General features: G+C 35.0%; 1 protein-coding gene across 4 annotated transcripts in view; it reads left to right on the forward strand.

The window, feature by feature from the left end:
- Positions 1-25,214, forward strand: part of TAF2 (TATA-box binding protein associated factor 2) — a 102,504-nt gene that overhangs the window by 12,326 nt on the left and 64,964 nt on the right. For 3 of the 4 annotated variants that reach the window (XM_049632959.1, XM_049632958.1, XM_049632960.1), the window contains exons 4-14: positions 7,163-7,281; positions 8,607-8,748; positions 10,240-10,471; positions 13,446-13,630; positions 14,727-14,840; positions 16,053-16,152; positions 17,760-17,845; positions 20,951-21,086; positions 22,650-22,804; positions 23,486-23,600; positions 24,177-24,286. In XM_049632959.1, the coding sequence (XP_049488916.1) occupies positions 7,163-7,281; positions 8,607-8,748; positions 10,240-10,471; positions 13,446-13,630; positions 14,727-14,840; positions 16,053-16,152; positions 17,760-17,845; positions 20,951-21,086; positions 22,650-22,804; positions 23,486-23,600; positions 24,177-24,286 (1,494 nt within the window). Of the gene's footprint in view, positions 1-7,162; positions 7,282-8,606; positions 8,749-10,239; positions 10,472-13,445; positions 13,631-14,726; positions 14,841-16,052; positions 16,153-17,759; positions 17,846-20,950; positions 21,087-22,649; positions 22,805-23,485; positions 23,601-24,176; positions 24,287-25,214 lie in introns of those variants that run through there. The other variant, XM_049632961.1, reaches the window with a different exon arrangement.

The following is a 25,214-nucleotide window of genomic DNA, read 5'->3' on the forward strand; positions in this document are numbered from 1 at the left end:
CAGTCACAGAACAGTGTTTGCACATTTGCTTTACCTGTTGTTTCTGCTCCGACCTCAGAGAATATACTCTGTGGCAGTACAGTGACAGGAACGATGGTTTCCACATCTGTTGAGGAAACAAGCTTTTACTTTTTGCCTTGTTTGTTTTGAAGTGATCTTATCTCCTAAAGAATTTCTCTAGTGATAGGGAAGATGCTTCATCACTTATAGCATTATAATGGAAGAAAAGAAAGGTAAAAAGGGGACTCTTTTCAAACGTTATGTTAGGAAATTGGGAAAGGTAGAATATATTATAATTTTTCTTTTCAGTTAGAAACAGCTCTTTTAGCCATGGTCACTTAGTAAATATTTGCTCACTACCCCTGCTTTTCTTCCAAGCTCTAGAATCTTGATTACTTTTAAAGAGGGATGACATTAGTTATTTTTTGCTGGTGTTTATTATTTGATTGGCTTAAAAGAGGATTTGAGGTTGGTTTTAGAATTTTAGTAGACAACAGTTTTAAAAAGTGGCTAATGGAATTAGCATGGAGAGTGAAAAAGCGTAGGATAGTGTGTACACACTGTTAAGTTATTGCACAATTGTTACAGGAAAACTATAGATTTAGTTTTGATGTTTCTGGTTGCCCTACCTAAGAGGAAACACTCGTTTATATGATTGATAAGACACAAGATAGAAGATACCAGGTTATTCAGAAGAAGTACTGCTTTTCTTAGCAGTTAAATGTGAAAAAATCTTTCTTCTGGATGACATTATTTTTAGAGAACTTTGGGAAAGGCAGATACTTAAGGTCTTTAGCATGTCCCTAGATACTTCTGTTATCTTTCTTGTTTCTAAAGTAACTTTCTTTAATAAACCAATAAAATTTACACTACAGCTGAAACAAATTAAGTATAGCAGTTTTGAAATTGAAAGTTAAACTTAAAATCTGTGATAAAATTTGATCTTAATACATATAAGAATGTCGTAACATTCAAAGAAGTAATATACTACTTAATCACATCTTATTTGTTTTAAACTTAAGATACCAGGCTATCCTGTTTTTGATGGAAAGAGTGTGCTTACCTTGGTTGAGATTCAGCATCTTTGAACTGCAGAGGGAATGTAAGGAAGAGAAACATTTAGATAAGAGACTGAAAGACATTTCTACCTATTTTATCCAACCAAACGTTAGTGGAGTTGTTAAATTACCTGTGCTAGCAATTAAAAACCCTGTTTTTTATGTAACATCTATTTAAGCGCTTGCTCGGACATTCTCTATCTCTCTTTTTTTTGTCTGCCAGTAAAATAATTTCAACACTTTCTCCAAATATATTTTGTGTGTGCATTCTCTTTTTTTTTCGTCTGCCAATGAAATAATTTCAACACTTTCTCTAAATATATTTTGTATTTGAATCTTATGTATTGTAGATACATTATAGTTTGCCCTATAGGAGCTTTTTGATTGTTTTTTTTTTTTTCCTACATTTTTCTCTTCTTAGAATAAAATAAATACGGACTTTGCCAGAGAAGCTGTTTCAATGGATGGATAGGCTACAGTGCTGACATCTCTTTCCTTTGTTTCTTTTCCTTCCCTAGATAGACTTTCCCACTTTGAGAAAATCTTTTCTATTTTGCTTGAAAAGCCTCAGTGTTCCCAAGTTCCAAGAATCAGTTTAATTCCTGTCTTTAGTATTCATTTCCACTAAGGAGTAGCAGTAGAAATGACCAATATTGAGATATAAATGAAGTAGCTATTGAGTGATTAGAATGATTTTTAGAGTAATTGGAGTTGATTTTTTTTAATTGCTATTAAAAAATATTTTGTAAGTCCTGTATTTTTTAATACAGACTTATACTACAGAGGTTTTAAATGTTATTTTGCTAATATTATGTAGTAAAAGTAGTTGATTCCTTTACTAATTATGGTTAAGTAATATGGATATTTATATTTTAACTCAGCCACAATGCCTCGTTGCTACTTATTTTTGGTAGTATTGCTCAGGGTTAATTTGTCGTAGTTGGAGGAACATTAAGGTTCATTTAGTCGAAACTTCAACAAGAATTTTTTCCTATACTGTTTCACCTTTTGCTTGAATGCTTCTAGCTCTGAAGAACTCACTATATATTTTTTTTAACATTTATTTTTGAGAGACAGAGGGAGGCAGAGCATGAGTTGGGGAGGAGAAGAGATGGGGAGGGGAGGGCGGACACAGAATCCAAAGCAGGCTCGAGGCTCCGAGCTGTCAGCACAAGAGCCCGGGGCTCGAACTCACGGACTGCGAGATACGACCTGTGAGTGAGCTCACTGTATTTTAAAGCATCCCTTTGATTTTTCTGAAAGCTAGAAAGTTCTTTATTACATCCAACTACAGTTTTTGTTATAATATTCACAAACTTATCCAATTTAAATATTGTTTTCCCCCAAGTTTTCTCTTTTCCAGTTTACAGAATCACAATACTTTCAACCCTTCCTTATCTAAAACTCTTCCCAAATTTGTTACCATTCTTGCCCTTTGAATGTTCCCTGGTTTGGCATTGTTTCTTCTTAAACGTGGTAACCCCAGAACTAGATATAATTCTTCCTATTTGGATTAATTTTTACATGCATAGCAGTAGAGCCATTTTATCCTTATCTGCATTCAGTGTTTCTACAGCTTGAAATACAGTAGCCTTTCAGAGATGGCTGCTTTGAGTAGTTCACTCAAGTTTGAGCTTGACTGAAATCCCCTAGACTTTTTCATAGAAAAACCTGTTACGGTAGAGTTTTCTCTAAGAATCCATATTTCATAGTATCATATCAAATGTTGTTTTAATTATTTTTAAAAAGTCATCTTTATTAATTTTGGTATTGGTTTCACTTTTAGAAAATGGGTTTTCCTGCTGGCTGGCTTTTTTTTTTTTTTTTTTTTCTGTGTGCAAACTATCAGAACCAAAGAGAAGAGAAACCAAGTATTGACATGGATATAGAGTAACTAAATTTTCAAACACTGCTGATAGAAGTGTAAATTGAGTTTGAATATGTGCATACTCTATGATTAGTGTAGGTCTCACTCCTAGTATATACTCAGTAGAAATGTGTTCATATGTTCACCAAAAAATATGTACAAAATTGTTCACAGCAACATTTGTAGTAGTCAGAACTGGAAATTACCTGAAGACTCATCAGTGGTAGAAGATAGATTGTAGTATGTTCTCACACCACTGGAATTCTAAACAGTGACAAGACAAATGACCAATAGCTACATGCACCAATATGTCTGGATCTCGCAGGCTAGACATTGAGTAGAAGAAGTCAGATACAACAGAAAGTATATGAAGTTGTTAATCTATCACATTAGATGTCAGAATAATGGGTAACCTTTGGTGGTGGAAAGTGGGGTTGGTTAGTGATTATAAGAGGGCTTCTGGGAGGCTGGTAAAGTTCTGTTCATGCTCTGCATGCTGGCTCTTTTTGTTCTGTGAGGTGTACATTTAGAGTATATATGCTTTTCTGATGTGTATTATGCTTCCATGAATATTTTTAAAAGAGAGAAAAGGTTTACCAATAATTGAATCTTAAGCGTTCACAAAACCTGCCCCTGAGTTTTAAGAAGTATATGTTATTGACAAAGAATTAAAACATTATTTTAATATGGATGCTTATAATAAATTCTTAGAGAAAATTACTAGTTTTTCAATATCTTCTACAACATTACTTGTCTCTTTGTTTCCTTGAGGAGGGGATGGGGTTGGAGACTGGAGGTTGGAGATGGTGGTGTTATAGGACAAGGACACTATTATTCTGAAAATTGAAAATACTTATTCTAATCTTGTCTTGTAATTTTTGGCTTTTATGAGGTTATTATGAAAAGAAACATATTTGATTCCTATTATGAAAGGAAACACTGAACTCCAAACCATGAGAAGATTGTTCCTCATAACTGGCTTTCCAATAGATTCCGCTTACAGTGACTCACCATTTTATTTGGACCGCTTTACCTTTTCTCAGGAAATGAGGAGATTAAGTGAGAATAATTTCCCATAAAAAAAAACCTGAGTGGTCTAATATGTAATGTTTCAATTTGGCTTTTTATGTAATGATTGTTTTTTATTTTTGAATTTTACAGGTAACTGGGGGGAAATTATGGTGTCTTCAACTATCTTTCGTATTTCATGTTTTTGCATTTTTATTGAAAAGAAACTACAGTTTGTAGATATATAAAGTAGTCTTTAAAATTAGATGGTATGTTGGGGCGCCTGGGTGGCTCAGTTGGTTACGCGTCTGATGTCGGCTCAGGTCATGATCTCATGGTTCACAAGTTTGAGCCCTGCGTCGGGCTCTGTGCTGACAGCTCGTAACCTGGAGCATGCTTCGGATTCTGTGTCTCCCTCTCTCTCTGCTCCTTCTCTGCTTGCACTCTGTCTCTGTCTTTCTCTCTCTCAACTTTTAAAAAAATAAAAAAAAATTAGTACGTTGGCTAAGTGCTGGCAAAAATGCAGAGTGTCTGGCACTTTTATATATTTTTGATGGGAATGTGGAATGGTATAGCCATTGTGGAAAGCAGTTTGGCATATTCTTACAAAGCTAACATATTTTTACCATTTGACTCAGCAGTCCCACTCTTAGGTATTTGTACTACAAAATAAAAATTAAATTCACATAAAAATTAATACATGGTTGTTCATAGTGGTTTTATTTGTGGTAGCCAGAAGCTGGAAGCCACCCATATGTTGTTCTTCAGTGGCTGAATGAATAAACAATAAATAATCTGTGGTCCAGTCTGTACAGTGGAATACTATTCAGTATAAAAAGGAACAAATTGTTGATATGTGTAATGCTTGAGATGGATTTCAAAGATTTACTACATGAGACAAACCAGCCTCAAAAGGTCGCATTCCAGGGGCGCCTGGGTGGCTCAGGCAATAAAGTGCACGACTTCGGCTCAGGTCATGATCTCACGGTTTGTGGGTTTGAGCCCCGCATCAGGCTGTGTGCTGACAGCTCAGAGCCTGGAGCCTGCTTGGGATTCTGTATCTCCCGCTCTCTGCCCCTCCCCCGCTCACACTCTGAGTGTTTCTCAAAAGTAACAACAAAAAAAATCATGTTCTGTATGATTCCAAGGCATAGCACAAGGGACTCTTTGGGATGATGGACTTGCTCTATATCCTGATTGTGGCGGTGGTTGTACATGTGTAAGAATTTATGGAATTATATACCAAAGGAAAGAGAGTTCCCGTATGATAATTTAAAAAATATAGATGGTATGTGAAAACCTTCATTTTTATTGTGATCCTGTAGTTCTTGCACATTTTATTTTACATATTTATCTAACAAAGAAATTGTTAAAATTATTGAGAAGTCTGTTTCACTGCTTCCAGAGCCTTATGTTGTGTAGTTGTTAAAAGTTATGGTTAATACATCCTTCCTAATCAGTAGAGACATGGAGATGGGAGAGGAATGGCTTCTGTCAGGTTAAGAGGGCATAACTTGGGGCGCCTGGGTGGCGCAGTCGGTTAAGCGTCCGACTTCAGCCAGGTCACAATCTCGCGGTCCGTGAGTTCGAGCCCCGCGTCAGGCTCTGGGCTGATGGCTCGGAGCCTGGAGCCTGTTTCCGATTCTGTGTCTCCTTCTCTCTCTGCCCCTCCCCCGTTCATGCTCTGTCTCTCTCTGTCCCAAAAATAAATTAAAAAATGTTGAAAAAAAAATTAAAAAAAAAAAAAAAAGAGGGCATAACTTTACTGTTTTCTTTAATGGCCTTTTTCCCATTTAATTTTTCCTATAACCTCTCTGTACTGTATATTAAACTTGTTTTTTAACTAGTTAAAAACTTACTGAGCTAGTGAAATGTGACTGACTTTACTTCGTGGATTCGTCTAATGGCAAGATGATCAATATAAAGGTGCTCAGCAAGAATATGGCTCATGGAGTTGTCTTTCATCTTGCTCTTATCATTCCTTGTCTTTTTTCTTTCATCCATCTCTTACATATTCCTTTAAACAGGTTTCAGCGAGGAAATGTAATATGTGTACAGACGGCCCCCAACTTCAGACAGTTCAACTTAACAATTTTTCAACTTTATGATGGTGCAAAGTTGGTGATACACTTTCAGTAGGAACTGTACTTTGAATTTTGAGTTTTGATTTCTTTCCCAGGCTAGAAATATGTGGTACCTATATGGAGCTGTACAGTGGGCCTCAGCTCCCAGTCAGCCACATGATCACGAGGCTATATAATCTGTATACTTAGGACAATTCTGTACCCATGCAACCATTCTGTTTTTCCTTTTGAGTATAGTATTCAATAAATTACCCGAGATGTTCAACACTTTATTGTAAAATAGGCTTTGTGTTAGATGATTTTGCCCAGCAGTAGGCTAATATAAGTGTTCTGAGCAAGTTTATGGTAAGCTAGCCTAAGCTGTGATGTTTGGTAGGTTAAGTGTATTAAATTCATTTCAATTTCCAATATTTTCAACTTATGATGGGATTATCGGGACAAAACACCATTGTTAAGTTGAGGGAGATCTGTATATGTCAATATACATTTAAAGTGTTTTTAATGAAATAAAATTTAAAAATTGGATGGGAACAGTGTTGTAATATCTTCATAAGACTTATGTGTATTGTTTTCATCCAATGGGAAATAAGGCCAAGTAACTATTGAACAGCTGTTTATAGAGTATACCCCCCTGGCATATAGGAGGTACAGCAGTGAAGCAGCCAAAAGTTTCCCTCCTTTAAGCTTACATTGTCAGGCACTGGGGGTAAAGGTAAGCAGTATTACATTTTAAGGACTTGATTCCCATCCTAACTTGTTTTAAACATCTTAATTTCTGTGAGATCATAGTTTGTGGAATCGATTGAAATGTTTGCCATATTGATAAAGAATAGTTCTTCAATTTTGCATATGTTCTTTTCACTTCTATCAGGAATGTATAGTGACTTTGACATTCCAAAATTAATGAAGGATATGGTAATTATAATAATCACATGGCATTGGCGAATTTGCTATATATGATATCGTATTTATAATTTAGTAGGTTTTGTCATGGTGAGTAATAGTTACTTGTCCAGAAAGCATTCTCATAAGTTACATAAAATGATATAACGCTTAACAAACAAATGCTACCAAATATTGAAGAAAATACTTGGTGAAATGTTTGGCTTATTATTAAAACATCTCTTTTTCTTTTTTTTCCCCAGGAGAAATCTAAATTATTTTTCCAATGCTTATGCCGCTGCAGTTAGTGCTGTGGATCCTGATGCAGGAAATGGAGAACTTTGCATTAAGGTTCCCTCAGAGTTATGGAAACATGTTGATGGTAAAACTCCAAAAATATGTTGACTATACAATAAAATCATGTTAGACTTAGTGTCTGAAAACTTTTACATGAAAATTAATGATGTCATAATTGTAAATTAATACTTGAAATATACAGAAGTTGGAAGCTCTTTTTTTTTTTTTTTTTTTAAAGATCACTGGTTAATAGGAAAATAGCAATTTAGGGCTATGACAAAAAACAACTCATTCACTATTCTTTTTAAAGTGAAAGTTATAAAAAATATTGGATGGATAGAACAATTTGTCAAGAGTTGAGAATGCACGCACTATCAAATCAATTTAAAATTAGAGCATGTTATAGCGGGGAGAATCCTAAAAAAATCACCTAGTTCACTTCTTTCCTTTTACAGAAGAATAACCTGAAGTCTAGATAGCAAGTGACCTACTGAAGGTCACTAAATAGTAGTAGAATCAGTGCTGGAACATAGGGTTCCTAACACCCACTGTGCACTTTTGAGCACACTCTTATTATTTCTAAATCTTTGTTTTCTCTTGGATAAAGTCACAGCCATTATAATTATTATGCATAACTTGCCTACTTTTATTTAGCCTTATAAAAATTAACAAAGATGAGGAAGTGAGACATTTTTGTTTTTGCTTTTTATTTTTTTCTTTAATAGTTAGTGTGTTTGGTGGGGGGTTGAGGGTTGCCCACTTTTGGGGGATAGGCATAGAAGGCTATCATTTCATGTTCAGGGAATGGACATAGTCCATATGGTTGTGATGGTCTGAGGGAAATTAAAAGAAACCTCTTTTTCATAAGATTAAAAATCTTACAAAAGCAACATGTATTTGTTATGTATAAATTAAAGATAATGTAAATAACATATTACATAAATTCTTGGGTAGCTTTTCCCACTCACTCCCTATTCCTCCTGTTCCCCAAAGTCAACTAGGGATAACAACGTGGGGGACTTTTTAAGTCCTTACTTTTCAAGTTTTGCATTGAATCCTAAGTGTCCTTAAATTTCCTATGTGATAGGTAGTTTTGAACTTTTTTCTTTAGACAGTATAGCATTGTCAGAAAAGTTGGGAGGAGGATATGGCATGACCTGAGTTATATCTTGGGATAACACAGCTAGCAGTGACTAGAATTGAGTGGAAGTAAGGACATCAGTGGAGGCAGGCTATTGAGTTAATATAGGTGGAGAAAAGGTGAGAGCTGAAAGTAGGGTAAGTGGTGTGATTTTTCATTTAAAGCTGAGCTTTTAATTCTCGTTTTATGTTTAGTGCCTTGCTATATAGACCGTTGTTACCTTATTATATATTTACGTATCAATGTATATGTATATTTATTTGTTGCAGAATTAAAGGTCCTAAAGATACACATCAATTTTTCTTTGGATCAGCCAAAAGGAGGTCTTCATTTTGTGGTACCCAGTGTTGAGGGAAGTATGGCAGAGAGAGGTGCTCATGTTTTCTCTTGTGGGTATCAAAATTCCACAAGGTAGATTATTCTTATATATTTCAGTTAATTTCATTTTTCAGTTGAATTTTTTGTGTGTATATGCAGTACATGTGTTTAGTGTAAATTGAGAAGTATGAGCTTCATCCTCAGATTTACTTCTTCTCAATCTTGTTCCCCTAGTCATTCCTTTCTCAGTCCTGTGTCTTCCCTTTTGTCTTTACTTTTCAAAAAAGAGACTGTTCTAAAATCATGCCAATTCATTATTTTTTTAACTTTATACTGCAGTAAAACGGCATCTAGAAAATTAAATTGTAAATAGGAAAGTTCAGTGAATTTTCACAAGTGAATAAACCTGTGTAATCCACACTCACATCAAGAAAAAGAACATTACCAGCATTGCAGAGTCCCCACCTCCTACTCACTTCTAGTCACTACCTCCTTCCCTCATATCCTTCTGCCCGACAGTGACCACTATTCGGATTTCTAAAGTAATATATAGCTTAATTATACCTGCTTTTGAGCTTTATATGAATGGAAGTGTATGCATTATGCTCTTTTTATCTGGCCTTTTTTGTTCAACACCATGGTAGTGAGATTTTCCTTCATTGCTGTGTGTGATTGTAGTTCATTCTCAAAGCTCAGTAGTTCACTATATATTGTTGAAATATTACAGTATGCGTATTCTCTTCAGACTGTTATTAATAATCCTCAGATTATTCACTTCTTCAAGCCAAGGATGATGTCTCATACTTCTTTGTGTTGCAGTATCAGGTATAGACCCTGGCATGTAGTAAAACCTGACCTTGATAGAATATGGAATAGAAATTTTTTGTCCGGCTTTGCTAGCACTGTTGGAATTTATGTGATGCATCCCAATCCCATTCTCCAAAACAGTTTTCTAACTTATGGATTAGATTCTGCATATTGTATTTTTTACAACTTTATTGTAAGCTTTTTTAGTTTCTGGTAATGAATACTATATAAAAACTAATGTGAATATGCAAATGAAAATAGTTTTTAATTTAGAAGTTTGAAGCCAAGAATTGCCTACCTCTTTTTTAAGGATTTGAACTGGCTGTATCACATGATATATTTTCTTAATATTGCCAAAGAATTTGTGGAGAAAAGTTTTTTTGTTTTTTTTTTTAAAGCTTATTTATTTTTGAGAGAGAGAGAGAGAGAGACAGAGTGTGTGTGGGGAAAGGGCAGAGAGAGAGGGAAACACAGAATCGAAAGCAGGCTCCAGTTTCTGAGCTGGTGGCACAGAACCCAACGCAGGGCTCGAACTCATGAACTGTGAAATCATGACCTGAGCTGAAGTCTGATGCTTAAGTGACTGAGCCACCCAAGCACCCCGAAAAGTTTCTATCTTTAATCAAAGTCTGAAGTTGCACAGTAACAAGCTTCAGCAGGCAGATAGCTTAAATTTCTTTTTACACATACTCTATAAAAGTTAGACAAACATAAGTGGGGGAAACAATGTAGGTTATGCTCTCACTATATTTTTTACACTTTTGATATTTTTTCTAGATTTTGGTTCCCATGCGTTGATTCATACTCTGAATTATGTACATGGAAATTAGAATTTACGGTAGATGCCGCAATGGTGGCTGTTTCCAATGGAGATTTGGTGGAGACAGTATATACCCATGATATGAGGAAGAAGACCTTCCATTATATGCTCACCATTCCAACAGCTGCGTCAAATATCTCTTTGGCCATTGGACCTTTTGAAATACTTGTAGATCCATATATGCACGAGGTGAGTCATAGCTTCTTGCTCCTTTCTCTCCCAGCTTTTCATTCCTGATGAAAGGAAGCATAGTAATGAAATGCTAAGTTTTTCCTAACTATTCTTTCCATTATCCAGAATATCATTAGACAGAAAAGGATTCTTTATCTGATATATTTAATGATGTGAATTCTTGAATGAATTCCTTTTAAAATGTTATATTAAAGTCTTAGGTTTTTTTCCAGCAGAGAGCTTAGTGTTCCAAAAGAGCTTCAAGTATACCTTTTTTTTTTTAATTTTTTTTTTACGTTTATTTATTTTTGAGACAGAGAGAGACAGAGCATGAACGGGGGAGGGGCAGAGAGAGAGGGAGACACAGAATCTGAAACAGGCTCCAGGCTCTGAGCGGTCAACCCAGAGCCTGACGCGGGGCTCGAACTCACGGACCGCGAGATCGTGACCTGAGCTGAAGTCGTACGCTTAACGACTGAGCCACCCAGGCGCCCCAAGTATACCTTGATTAGAGTATGTGGGTTGATTTCTGTAACTAATTTGTATTTATGTCATCTTTTTGTTTGGTTTATGTTTATGAATGTTATAGCCCCATCTCTGGAACCTGAAACACTCCAATTTCAAAATTAAAGAACAAGATTTGTTCTCACTTTAGCATATACAGAGGAAAAAAGAAAAGGTTGAGGTAGAGTTTAGAATTCTAGTCCACATAGTCATGAAAGCTTCTTGCAGTTTTCTTCCATATCTTGCCACAAATTGTATGTTAATTGGTAGACCCATTAGTGCATTTAGGCCTCCCCAAGCATGAGACTCCTGGAGTTTAGGAAGTGATGTATTGGTTATTGACCCTCTCTACTTCTATATGTGTTTAAAGTAACATTTGAATGAATCTCTCTTTATTTATTCTTAGTCCCATACATTTTCAATATTAGGGTTTTTTTTTCTTAGTATAAAACTTATATTGTGACCATATATATCTCAACAGTATTTCTGTTATGTGAGCAAAAATTGAGGGCAGTTAGGTTTAGACTGTTGGTAAGCTCCTCACTCTGTTCTTAATTTGCTTTCCTGAAACTCACAAGATTTATAAAAGTCACTCATGGAAAATATTCAGGGTATTTTATGAATGGTTTTGCTTTTGCTGGCGTGACGTTGATTCTTAAAAGTATATTCACTGATAAGATTGGCGGTGAATTTTATTATCTTTGGTAAATGATCAACTGTAAAATCAACATTTGATTAGTACCTACCTTGTATTTTGGAAGGATTTTTTTTCCCACTCCGAGCCATTGGATGGGAGAAAGGTAAATGATAGTTAAGAAATATTTTTCTTGAATACTTAACGAAACCATGACTTAGTCTTTCTCTGTCTCAAATAAAGAGTTTTTGCTGCATTATCAGATTTGCTGTCATGTAAGTTTTTTTAATAGTGAATCTTTTTCTGATGAATAATATTTCGGTTTTTGTTTGTATACCAAGAGGAGTGCTCATTATGATGTAGTTTGGGCCCTTGACCTTAATCATACATAGATGTTCAGTACTCAGGTATGTTAGTGTCTATCTGTTCTAATGCTGTTAGAATAATTTTTATCATACATTAAAAACTTTCCTTGCCTCCACATTCCTACAACAGTCAGAACTCTTTAGGGGTGCTTGGGTGACTCATTCGGTTAAGTGTCCCAACTCCTGATTTAGGCTCAGGTCATGATCTCGCAGTTTGTGAGTTAAGCCCCGTGTTGGGCTCTGCACTGTCGGTGTGGGACCTGTTTGGGATTCTGTCTCTGCCCCTCCCCATGGGCATTTTTTCTCTCAATCCAAATAAATAAATACACATTATAAAAAAGGGTAGCTGGCCTGGGTGAGTTAGTTAGTTAAGCAGCCGACTTGGGCTCAGGTCACAATCTCACGGTTCATGAGTTTGAGTCCTGTGTCAGTCCCTGTGCTGAAAGCTTGGAGTCCGGAGCCTGCTTCGGATTCTGTGTCTCCCTTTCTCTCTGCCCCTCCCCAGCTTGCACTCTGTCTCTCTCAAAAATAAACAAATGTTAAAAAAAATTTTTTTTTAAGTAAAAAAAAAAAAAACTCTTTAGTATGACTTTCAGTATCTTCTAGAATTTGACTCTAATTTTCCTTTCTAGCTTTTTTCTCATTACTTTCCTATTTGTTTGTTATATTCAATATAGTTCTGTAGATTTTCCTGACCATACCATATTTCTTTCTTTGACTTTGAGATGTCTACTTGACCTTTTCATTCCTATCAAACTTTTGTCCAATCCAAAAAGATTAGCTCAGATTTAATCTCCAGCATAAAACTTTGCTAAGTCATTCTAATCAGAGTGATCTCTGTCATTGTTGATGCCATTTATTTGGCACAGAATCATAGTATGGGATGAGATGGTATATGATATTCAAGTGGCCATATCCAAGGTGGGATGTGACATAGTAAGGAGATCAGAATTACAATTTCCATTGCTGGTATTTCGCATCTCTTAACTACCAGTAAGCTTCCCTTTAGCTTTCAATATGTGGTTGAGATATTAGGAGTATACTGGAACTGCTCTTTATATGTAATGAAGGTAGTATGATTAATATTAACTATTATTAAAATAGTACTATGATAAGTGCGATATTCACTAGGTTAGATATTTATGAATCAAAGGTGGATTTGCAATAAGCTATGGAAGTTTAAATCTTTCTTGTTTTGTGTGGTTATGCAGAAGAAATTTTAATTTGGAACCAAAGTTGTATTTTCTTTGAATCTAAGCATTTCACAGACTTATAATCCATCATGATTTTAGTTTTCAAGTACAATGAATATTTTGTAAACAGTAAAAGTAATTATTAATTTCATACTAGCATTTTCTCTCATTGCCTTGAATTTGTTAAGATTTATATTAATGTGAAGTTTCCCTTACAATTGGGACATTTGGGAAATTTAAAATACTAAAATTAAACTTTCATTTAATGATCAGTCTTCCCTGCTTTTTATTTTCAGGTTACTCATTTTTGTTTACCTCAACTTCTTCCACTGCTTAAACATACTACATCATATCTTCATGAAGTTTTTGAGTTTTATGAAGAAATTCTTACATGTCGATACCCATACTCCTGTTTTAAGACAGTATTCATCGATGAGGCTTATGTTGAAGTGGCTGCTTATGCTTCCATGAGTATATTTAGGTTGGTATTTCTTAAGATTTGAAATGCCCAAATGAGGGTAATGATGTGAAGACAGGCTACCCTGTTGACAGATCAACTTTAAGATATGTTTCAAACTTTTTTCTTTTAAATATGGTTGGTTTTATAGAAAATCGAATGGTTTTAAAATTCAAAATGTAGAAAAGCATACAAAGGAAAATTTCAAAATAACCCAAAAGACTTCTATTATTTTCATCCAGATATAGCTGATAGTAATGTTTCATAGATTTTTTTTTAGTCTCTTTTGCCTATGCATGTAAAAAAAAAAATCATACAAGTTATATAATGGATGTCTAATGGGGTTATTTTTCCTAGCATCATTTAAAAAATTTACTGATGTTGACAGAAATGTCTTTGCTAATTAAATAAGAGAGAAAACTTAATTTTGTTCTTATACCCGTCTTCACTTTATCCTTTCTTTTTTTTTTCTTTTTTCTTTTTTTTGGAAGGTTCTAGATTTATAAATATTATATCTTAAATTCAATGATTTTACCCTTTCTGGGCCTAAATTTTCTCCCCTGTAAAATGGCAGTAATAATACGGCCCCTGTATTCTCTGGAGTGTGTTAGAAAGATCTTATAGGTCAGTGTATTTGAAAGTAAACAATGGAGCACAAAAAATTAATAGGAGTGCCTGCCTGGCTCAGTCAGTAGAGCATGTGACTCTTGATCTTGACTTGTGAGTTTAAGCTCCATGTTGGGTGTAGAGCTTACTTAAAAAAAATTAATAGTTATTATTGGGAAAAGGTTTTTGAATTTAGAAGAGCCCTTCATAGGAGAATCAGTTTCTGATGAACATATCCATTTCTGGCTAATGATAATTTCCCCTTCTCCCAGAAAATGGTATTTATATTTTTTCACAGAAATGAATGGGAAACAATGCAGTCCTTGCTTTAGGCAAAAGTTAATTAAGATTATGGATTTCAGCTGAATTTTAAAAAGATGTGATAGCTTTTGGAAGCGTAATCTGTTTTTTTATGTCTAACTTGAATTTTCTTATTTTAAAAGTGTGATTATTTTATTTTGACTGAATCATGTTTCTTTCTTGGTTATAATTAGCTGTCTCTTTTAAATTCCAGCACAAATCTTTTACATAGTGCCATGATTATAGATGAGACACCTTTGACTAGAAGGTGTTTAGCCCAGTCCTTGGCCCAGCAGTTTTTTGGATGTTTCATATCCAGAATGTCTTGGTGAGTAATTTCATAGTTTAACAACTACTGAGAAAAGGAATTAGGAAAGTTTGTTTTCTTTTTCTGCATTTTCTTCTCTATACGTATATATATATGTACATATATGTATATATATGTACATATATATATATATATATATACGTATACATACATATATATATATTCAGGAAAAAATAATTAGTGTAAATTTCATCCTAAATTTTTGGCTATCAATTCAATATAGTTCTACAGTTTTTAAAAGAATTTTGAAAACAGTAATTTCTTAGGAAACTGAATGAGTACTGTAGAAAAAAGACCTTGAATGTACACAAAACTATCGTTGGATCTCTAATGTCCATGTTGAGTGTAATTGGTAATGTTAAACATCATGTATAAGGGAAAATAACAGTTCTCTACAATAGTGATAATGATGTAGGGATTTTCCTGTTAGTGTTTAACTTTGTACTAATACACTTGAAAGGAGTAAGAGATAAGAACACTTTATTTTCTTTTTGATTAACTTGAGGTGAATTTGGAGAAATACATGAAACTCCCGTAAGATTATAATTAATTTTTGTGATTGTTCTCTGCTATACGTAGTGCACAAATATACTTGTTGGCAGGGAAAGGGCAGAGGGTAAGACTTCTTGATTTGTAATTTTTCTAAAATTACATAGTTTCAATGAATAACACTGCCTGGAACATGGTAGGCAAAATGATTGAATGAATGAATGGATGAATGAATGAATGGATATGAATGAAAGATGAATGGATGGTGTTAATTGCCTTTCCTATTGAGAAACCAAGGAATAAATTAAATAATTAAACTTTAGATCTTGGAATCCTACTGATAATTATGCATAGGGTTAGCAAATGTGGACTTTAAGAGTTGAGCAGTACAGTCCCAGCTTTGGGCAATTACTTCTTTGGAGGCAGAAGTATTGGCCAAGAGGGAAGCAGAGCACAGACGTGGGTACATTACTTGAAATAAGACTGTAAAGCAGTCACCTAATTAAAGATGAAGTCAGATGTGAGTAAAGTGTGATGAATGGATAAGTAGAATTCGGTGGGAGGAAGTGGTTAAACCAAATATCTTGTTATTAAATTTTTCTTTTCATTTTTATTTTAATTTTTTTAAAAGGCATAAAAATACACACTATAACTTGTTCTGTTATTTGGCCTTATCTGAGAAATTTTTATGACTAAAAGAATATATTTTGACTTTTTGCTTAGGTCTGATGAATGGGTACTGAAGGGAATTTCTGGCTATATTTATGGACTTTGGATGAAAAAAACTTTTGGTGTTAATGAATACCGCCACTGGATTAAAGAGGTAAAAAAATGCCTGATCCATTACCCATTTAGAAGTCAACAAGACATGTTAATGTTCTCCTGATTTACAAGTCACTTGTCCTTTACTTTTAATAATTGTAAAGTACTGTCATTGGAAAGTGCCTGATTTTTCCCAGCAAAATGAAAATTACTGTACTAAGAAAGACTAATGGTCTATTTTATCTAGTTCCAGTGTTAGTGTTGACTTCTAAAGAATTTTTTGCTAAACAGGAGAGTATTTAAACTCCTTTACATCAGATTAGTCATTAGATACATCCAAGCTCCTCATAGTAGCCATTTGTAATATAACCCTATGCTTCCTAAATTTATTTAGAGTTAGAGCGCAGATTCTGAGATTGCTTTTCGGTCTGCCTCATACATTTATAAGCTTTGTGACTTTGGTTAATCTAAGTCTCATCCTTATAAGGGGAGTAGATGGGGATTGTGAGATACCATACATGTGATGTACATGGTGTCTTGTACATAGTAAGTGCTTATTATATGCTGGCTGGTCTTTCAGTGCATTTATATTCTCTGTCATTGACACATCTTTTTTCTATTATTTAAAGATTTGGCCAAAAAGAAAAAAAATCAACTGTATTTTGCCTAGCCCATTCTGTTCATATGTATATACATTTTACTCATTTTGTACTTAGCTCCTTTTTTCTCAGGTGGAAAAAATTTCAGCCCTTAATACCTTTATGAAATAGACCCCTCCATCTTTCCCTTTTGTCATTTTATGTATCTCCATCATCCAAACCTAGACTCAAGTAAGCCAAAAGGTAATTGCAAAGGATTTCAAGTATCTGGAACTATAAAAGAATTCATACATCTAAACTGGAAGAGTCCATTCTTCATTTCAAAACCTATTAATGAAGAAAAAAAAAATAATGTATAGCATTTACAGTGTTTCAGGAACTATTATAAACATTTTATATATTAGCTATGTTAATCTTCCAAACTACCCTGTTATTACCTCCATTTTACAGATGTGGAAACTGAGGCACAGACAGGTTAAATTATTTGGCCAAAGTTACACAGCTAGTGAGTAGTAGAGCCAGGATTCATACCTGGCTTTTAACCACTTCACTATGATTTTTACCACCTCTGTAATACTGCTTATATATTATTTACCCTAGTCTTGAGTTCTAACAGTTCTGTTGTCTTTTTTTTTTCACTTAAACTATTTTTTTTCACTTTGATCTGTGTCATATTAGAGAAGATGGAGAAGTTTTAAAATGGTAGATACCTGACATAAATTTTATCTCCATTTCTTTTTACTTGCCTAAATCCTCACCAGAAACAAAATACAGAGAATATACAAATGAACTTGGAACACAGGTCAGAGAGGTTGGGAAGAGCCATTAGGAAAAAATGCCAGGCTACCGGCCAGCCCTGAAGTCACAAAGTAGAGAAGGCTTTTTGGCTCTCTTATTGAGCCAGCTGTGTAGTCTGCTTTGTTTATAAGAACATAAACTACTTTACAAATACATTTAATTTATTTTAAGAAATTTACATTTTGATTCCAGGAAATGAGAAATCACAGTTCAGTTGTAAAATTTTATATGTAAAGAATTTTTCACTGACTCCTATTTTTATCTTTTTTAGGAGCTAGACAAAATAGTGGCGTATGAATTAAAAACTGGTGGAGTTTTATTACATCCCATATTTGGTGGAGGAAAAGAGAAGGATAAGTATGTTTGTTGTTCAGAGGTGATATTATAAACCTTCTGTTATGGGTTTATAACTTGGGACGTGTATTGAGGCCCACACAGGCCAAAATAATATCATGTAATAATATCAAAGTCAAAAACACTGGTAATACTCTGATTACTCCTTTCCTTACTTGACTGTTTTCACTGATGTGGTGGCTATATGTGGATTTTAACATTAAAGAAAGACTCTTAAAGTATATAAGACTTCTCTTTTCCATGTTAATTTCCTAATGCTACTATATCGCATTGCTCTCAGAAAAGTTTAAAAATAATGGAAACAAGTATTTTGCTTATAGACCACAGATTATTTTTTTTTTATGTCTACATAGATAATTTTAACATCAGGACATCCTCCTTATTTATCTGAGTGGTCACCTACCTAGACACTTATGTACTCTTTGCTTTTTCTCTCCTTTCCTTTTACTTCCCTCCCTCTTGACCTTCCTTCCCTTCTTTTTCTCCCTTTCTTTCTGTTGTGTAAAAAGTCTCTGTAAAGAAGAGACCCACTTACAGCAAAATAATGGTACTAGCAGGCAATCTTGTTTGTTCTAGTGATTCCCTAAGGGAATGTGGATTGAATTGGATGGAATTTTTTTTTTTTTTTTTTGTATTTTCACTAGCCATTAGATGAAATTTTATGTTTTCTTTAATTATGAATGTAGGCAACAGACAATGCTGTGACTGTCAATGGTAGTAATCGTTAAAAAAAAGAAACAGTAGAAATCATAGATCTTTTCCTGTCACATTATAATTGTTAGCAGATATTTTGAAATACTCTGCACTGATTATCACCACCCCAAAATTACTATAATAGACCACTGCTAGATCTTATTTAATGCATTAATAAACTGGCATGTATATATCGGTTTATAATAATGTTTTACTATTTTTATAACTGCATTTCATTATAATTGGTTTTCTTTGTAATACTGTATTTTTTTTATTATTTTTTTAATTTTTTTTAACGTTTATTTATTTTTGAGACAGAGAGAGACAGAGCATGAATGGGGGAGGGGCAGAGAGAGAGGGAGACACAGAATCGGAAGCAGGCTCCAGGCTCTGAGCCATCAGCCCAGAGCCCGATGCGGGGCTCGACCTCACGGACCGCGAGATCGTGACCTGAGCTGAAGTCGGACGCTTAACCGACTGAGCCACCCAGGCGCCCCTATATGTTTTATTTTGTGCATGTGAAAGCAGTTTCTCGAAAGGGGCCCATAGGATTAACCAGACTGCCCAAGTGTCTAAAAGCACCATAAAGGTTATGAAACCTGAAGTTGTATAACCAGTAGCCTTTTTTTTGTTGTAGATTAAGATTAAGTTCGTGGGAAAGCTTAGACATTTGGTTAGATAAACTTGGATTTTTATCATTATTTTTATGATCACATACCTTTCTGGATGTGTGTTTTAATGTGTAAAATGACAGTGATAGTCCATCTTAACCAGGTTGGCTGTGAGAATTACTTGAGATAAAAGCTTCATAAATGTTAGTGTCTTTCACTTTCTTCTCCTGACTCCCTGCTATATGGCAGTTTCCCAGCACATAATTAGAGCATTACCATTGTGTATAAGTATTATTTACATGAAATGCTTTTGCTTTGGTTCTGCCCATTTACTTAGCTCTTGTATGTTTACTTTTTAAAGGCAAAAAAAAAGTCTGGAAGCAATATACCTCCCGCCCACTCATTCCTCTTTCTGGAGATAACGATGATTATAAATTTGGTATATTGCTTCCAGGCCTTTGTGTGTGTGTGTGTGCCTTTATTTATATGTGACATTACAAAATGTAGTTTGATCATATACATATTATTGAGTAAATATCAAAATGACAAATATTTTAAATTTCAATATGTCATGTTTTTAAGGAAATGTAATGACTACTCTGACACATTGATCGTGAGAGTGTAATTTGGATTTTGAAGGGTAATTTGTTGGTACCAATCAAATTTTTTAAATAGATAATTTTTAGATTCAATAGTTGTGCTTCTAGCTATGTTGTCATATAGAAATTCTACTTTCTAGGGTGCCTGGGTGGCTCAGTCAAACATCTGACTTCGGTTCAGGTCATGATCTCACGGTTTGTGAGTTTGAGTCCCTCATCGGGTGAGCTCGAGCCCCACTTTGGGTGAGCATGAGCCCTGCTTCGGGTGAGCCCTCCTTCTGTCTTCCCCACCCCTCACTCACTTGTGCCCTCTCTGTCTCTCTGTCAAAAAAAACCTCTACTTTCTACATTTGCCACTCAGAAATACATGCATATGTATAAAAAGGTATTCACTACAGCATTATTTAAAATAGTGGAAAATTTTAAGCATCTTAAATGTCCATATATGTCATAAATTTTTTTCATTAGACTGTACCTTTTATTTTTATTTCTATTTATTTTGAGAGAGAGAGAGAGTGAGCACACATGGGAGAGGGTGGGGACGGGCACTGTCAGTGTGGAGCTGGATGCTGGGCTCGAATCTACAAACTGTGAGTTCATGCCCTGAGTGAAAATCAAGATTTGGATGCTTAACTGATGAGCCACCCAGGTACCCCTAGACTGTACCTTTCTTTTAATTTACTGATGATCTCTTTATCATTTCAGAATGTAAAATTTTTATGTAGTCTGGTCTTTGTCCTCAAGATTTTATATATTTTTAGGAAGATTTTTCCCACTCTAGAAATATGACAAGAATTTTTTTTTTCTTACTCCAGTACTCTTATAATTGTTTTTGATATGTGTAATCCATCTTGAATGGTTTTTTTGTGTGTGTGTATGGTTTAACCTTGGGATATTAGAATTACATTGATTATAAGGATGGATTTGGGGAGTGTTGAGATATTTATACTGTTGTGTCTTCCAATCTAGAAGCGTGGCATGTGTTTTTATTCAGATTTTCCTTTATGTTTTTTCATGCAACTTCATAATTTTCTTCCAGTTAAGTTTATTTTTAGAAGTTTCCCAGTTGTGTTGCTGTCATGCTAAGGAAATTACTGAGTCATTCCCATGAGGTTTTTGATTTATTATCTTGATGTGATCATGAAATTTATTGTATATTTAATATTAAAATTTGTTTTATTAAGTAAATCTGTTTATGTTTTTAGTCCAGCATCTCATCTACACTTTTCGATAAAGCATCCACATACACTTTCCTGGGAATACTACACTATGTTTCAGTGTAAAGCTCACCTTGTGATGAGATTGATTGAAAATAGGATCAGTATGGAATTCATGCTACAAGTAAGTGTTAAAGTTAAGGATTTAACTGTAAAGAAAGATGTGTTCTATATGTGATAATCTGAATACTATTCTGTAGAACAGGAATCAGGGCATCTGGGGTTATAGCAAGAATTCTGTTACTAATTAGCTGTCTGCTTACTAAGTAATCTGTGCTTTTTGTTTGCATTTCCTCAGATGTAGAATGAGTATCAGTATTTTAACCACTTAGTGCTGAATTATTGTGGTTATAAAATTAGAATGTGAGGATGGAGGTAAAACCTATTTATGCATAGGATTTTGTTTTCAACATTATTTAAAATATTAAGGATGAAGGGTGCCTGGGTGGCTCAGTCAGTTAAGTGTTGGACTGTTGTTTGTTTTTTTTTTTAAGTTTACTTATTTATTTTGAGACACAGACAGCACCAGTGGGGGAGGGGCAGAGAAAGAGAGTGAGAGAGAGAATTCCAAGCAGGCTCCACACCGCCAGCACAGAGCCCAATGTGGGGCTCAAACTCACAAAGCCCTGAGATCATGACCTGAGCTGAAACCAAGAGTTGGATGCCCAACCAACTGAACCACCTAGGTGCCCTCAGTTAAGCATCTGACTCTTGATCTCAGCTCAGGTCTTGATCTCAGGGTTGTAAGTACAAGCCCTGCATTGGGCCCCATGTTGGGCTCTGTGCTGGGCGTGGAGCTTACCAAATGGTTGGTTGGTTGGTTGGTTGGTTGGTTGGTTGATTGGTTGGTTGGTTGGTTGGATCGATGGATGGATGGATGGATGGATGGATGATTGGATGGATGGATGGATGGATGGATGGGTGTTAGATAGATAGATACATAAATTACTAAGGTTGAAGTGCCATTTAGAATGTTTTCAAGAGAAAAAAGGAAACCTACGTCTAAAAGATAGTGAGTTTTGCTCTTAAGTTCTGCCATATATTTTAAGCAAGTTGTGGTGTAAATACTTGAGATATACTGGTTGACGTAGTAGAAACCAAATGTATTATGAATGTTCAGCAATTTTTCTTCCATTGATAACATTCTTAAAGGTGAGTGAAAAATAACTTTTTAGTAATTTTTTTTAAAAGGCATTTTACGTTTGCCTTAAAATTAAGTTTCTTTAATCTTTTATGTCCTTCACCTTGCCTGTAGAGTGGACAAATATTAATGAGAGGTGGTCCATAAAGAAACTTGTAGAGTTGTATAAATCTTAATGGATGTTCTCAATTTGCTAAATATGATGTTTATAGTCTTTGTAAAGCTCGTGGTACAATAAATTATGGGTAGTACCTATTGTTACTATAATCCTGAAAAACAGTGTTCATTATTTGTCCAGGACGTTGTTAAAATTGAGTTATGTTAAAGAATAGTTTCATAGTCTGGCTGTTTAAATCTTTGCATGCTTTTATTGCTAATAAAAGCAATAAAACTGGAACTTACCTATGTTATAGTAAGATATGAAATTACTCTCTTCTGTAATTGACTATAGTGAAGTCATAATAAAAGTGGGTATTGAAGTACAGAATTGAAGGCAACAGGTATTATGTTATGTAGACTTACTAACCGACGCTTTCATCATTATAGGTTTTCAATAAACTGTTAAGTTTGGCTAGTACTGCTTCATCGCAGAAGTTCCAGTCACATATGTGGAGTCAGATGTTGGTTTCCACATCTGGGTTTTTGAAATCCATCTCAAATGTCTCTGGCAAAGACATCCAGCCTTTAATAAAACAGTGGGTGTATCCTTTTCAGTAGCAGTTCAACAAGGAGGGGAAGGGAATAATACGGTTATGTGTGTCAAGGGAAGGAGGAAAAAGAGATTTGGGAGACCAAAGGAGAACTATTTGAGCTTCTAAATTGTAGTAGAAATAACCAGAAAGAGTAAATCATTTTTGCTGAGGTGCCTGTTGATCACTGAGATACACACACACACACGCGCGCGCACGCTTATAAAATTTGGCATATTTTGAATTACTTTTTAGTGTGTGAGTGCAACAGTAGGCTTGATGGTGGGGGAGATAAATAATCCACCAGACAGGCCTGAAGGATTACTTGTAAGATGTAGTGTTTGGTCACTCTTAGATGTGGTTAGAGCTTGGCACAACTTGAGTGGTATCTGGGAACTCTCAATTTTTACATTTTTTCGTATCAAAGCACTATTATATTAATAACCCCAGTAGAGTGGTTTTGCTTCTTTCAAAACACAAATTTGTTAATGTTTCAGACATTTTGTTTAAATCTGGGGAAACATTTTTCACAAAAATTTTGAATACTTTGCCACCTGGTTTACAGTGAAGTGTGCTCTCAAGCTTTGAACTGGTAAGAATGCATTTGAAAATTACTACCTACTGTAACAAGTCATTCATTGTGTTTAGTACATATTCATTTTAATATGCAAAAATTCCTTTACAATTCTTCAGAGACCAAAGTGGAGTGGTAAAATTTTATGGAAGTTTTGCATTTAATAGGAAACGAAATGTCTTGGAATTGGAAATAAAACAGGATTATACATCTCCTGGAACTCAGAAATATGTGGTAAGAGGGGCACCTGGGTGGCTCAGTCGGTTAAGCATCTGACTTTGGCTCAGGTCATGATCTCGCGGTTTGTGAGTTCGAGCCTTGCGTCGGGCTCTGTGCTGACAGCTCGGAGCCTGGAGCCTGCTTTGGATTCTGTGTCTCCTTCTCTCTCTGCCCCTCCCCCACTTGTGCTCCGTCTCTGTCTATCAAAAATAAATAAATGTATAAAAAAATTTATTTAAAAAGTAAGAATTTTTCCAAGATGACCTGCATTACTTTCTTCTCAGTTTCAGTATAGGACAGGCTTATGGGTGGGAAGCTGCTTAGAAGTTTCATAATGAGATTTTGTTCGCAAAGATTGAAGTTGAGAAAATACCAAGTGTTAGTGATGGGTCAGTGAAGAGGTTACAGATGAAAATTTCAGGGAACACAGATTATTCCAGTTCTCCCCTCTTTTGGCACTACCTTTTTGTGTCTCTAGATACACATCTTGTATAGTATTATCTTATATCTTGATAAAAATACCTGTACATATAAGAATACATGTTGGTGTTATCCGAGCATTATCTTTGAACAGTGCGTTTCTTTTTAAAGGGACCACTTAAAGTGACAGTGCAGGAATTAGATGGATCCTTCAATCATACGTTGCAAATTGAAGAAAACAGCCTTAAACATGATATACCCTGTCATTCCAAAAGCAGAAGGTAGGCATTGAATCATAACTGTAAACTGAAGTTGATAATTAAACTATAAGTCTCACAGATTAAAATGCCAAAATAGAAATCCTAATGTATACCTAAATTTTGAAGTAGAGAACATGTTATCTGGTATCTTTTTTTCTTCCATTCAAGTTGGTTTTACCAAACATTTTTTATTTGCTCTTTGTTTTTTTGGTTTGTTTTTAAGTTTATTTTTAAGTTTATTTTGAGAGCGGGAGGAGCAGAGAGAGGAGAGAAAGAGAATCCCAAGCAGGTTCCGCACTGTCAGTGCAGAGCCCAAAGCAGGGCTCAGACCCACAAGCTATGAGATCATGAACTGAGTTGAAATCAAGAGCCGGATACCCGAAATCAAGAGCTGGACGCTTAACCAACTGAGCCACCTAGGTGCCCCTTATTTGCTTTCTGTTCTTGACAACATTTTTATCCTTAGAATTAAGTAATTTGAAAATTTAAGTTTAAGAATCCTTATTTTGTAGGGACAGGGGGAAGTAGTTTGGTGTTTTGGAGCCAGGAAAAATTCAAGGCAAGTTGCTTAGGTTTATTCTTCTTTCTTTTTTTAGAGAGCCAGAGAGTGTAAGCAGGAGAGAGGGGCAGAGGGAGAGAGACAGTATCTTAAGCAGGCTCCACCCTCAGCACGGAGCCCCACACAGGGCTCGATCCTACAACCCTGGATCATCATCTCAGTGTAAATCAAGAGTCAAATGCTCAACTGACTGAGCCAACCCAGGCATCCCACTTAGGTTTATTATTAGTCTCATTGGATTAATATCTATAGTAAATATTGGGGAAATGATTACTGAGTATAAAGGAAAGAGCTGAATACATATGTCACAGAAAGCCCCTGCGTTTTCTTTACTGTGTCTTTCTCCGTTTTCTCTATATCACCATGCCCTTACAGAACATTTCGTTTTGT

Source organism: Panthera uncia, chromosome F2 (assembly GCF_023721935.1).
Source record: "Panthera uncia isolate 11264 chromosome F2, Puncia_PCG_1.0, whole genome shotgun sequence".
NCBI classification, from domain to species: domain Eukaryota; kingdom Metazoa; phylum Chordata; class Mammalia; order Carnivora; family Felidae; genus Panthera; species Panthera uncia.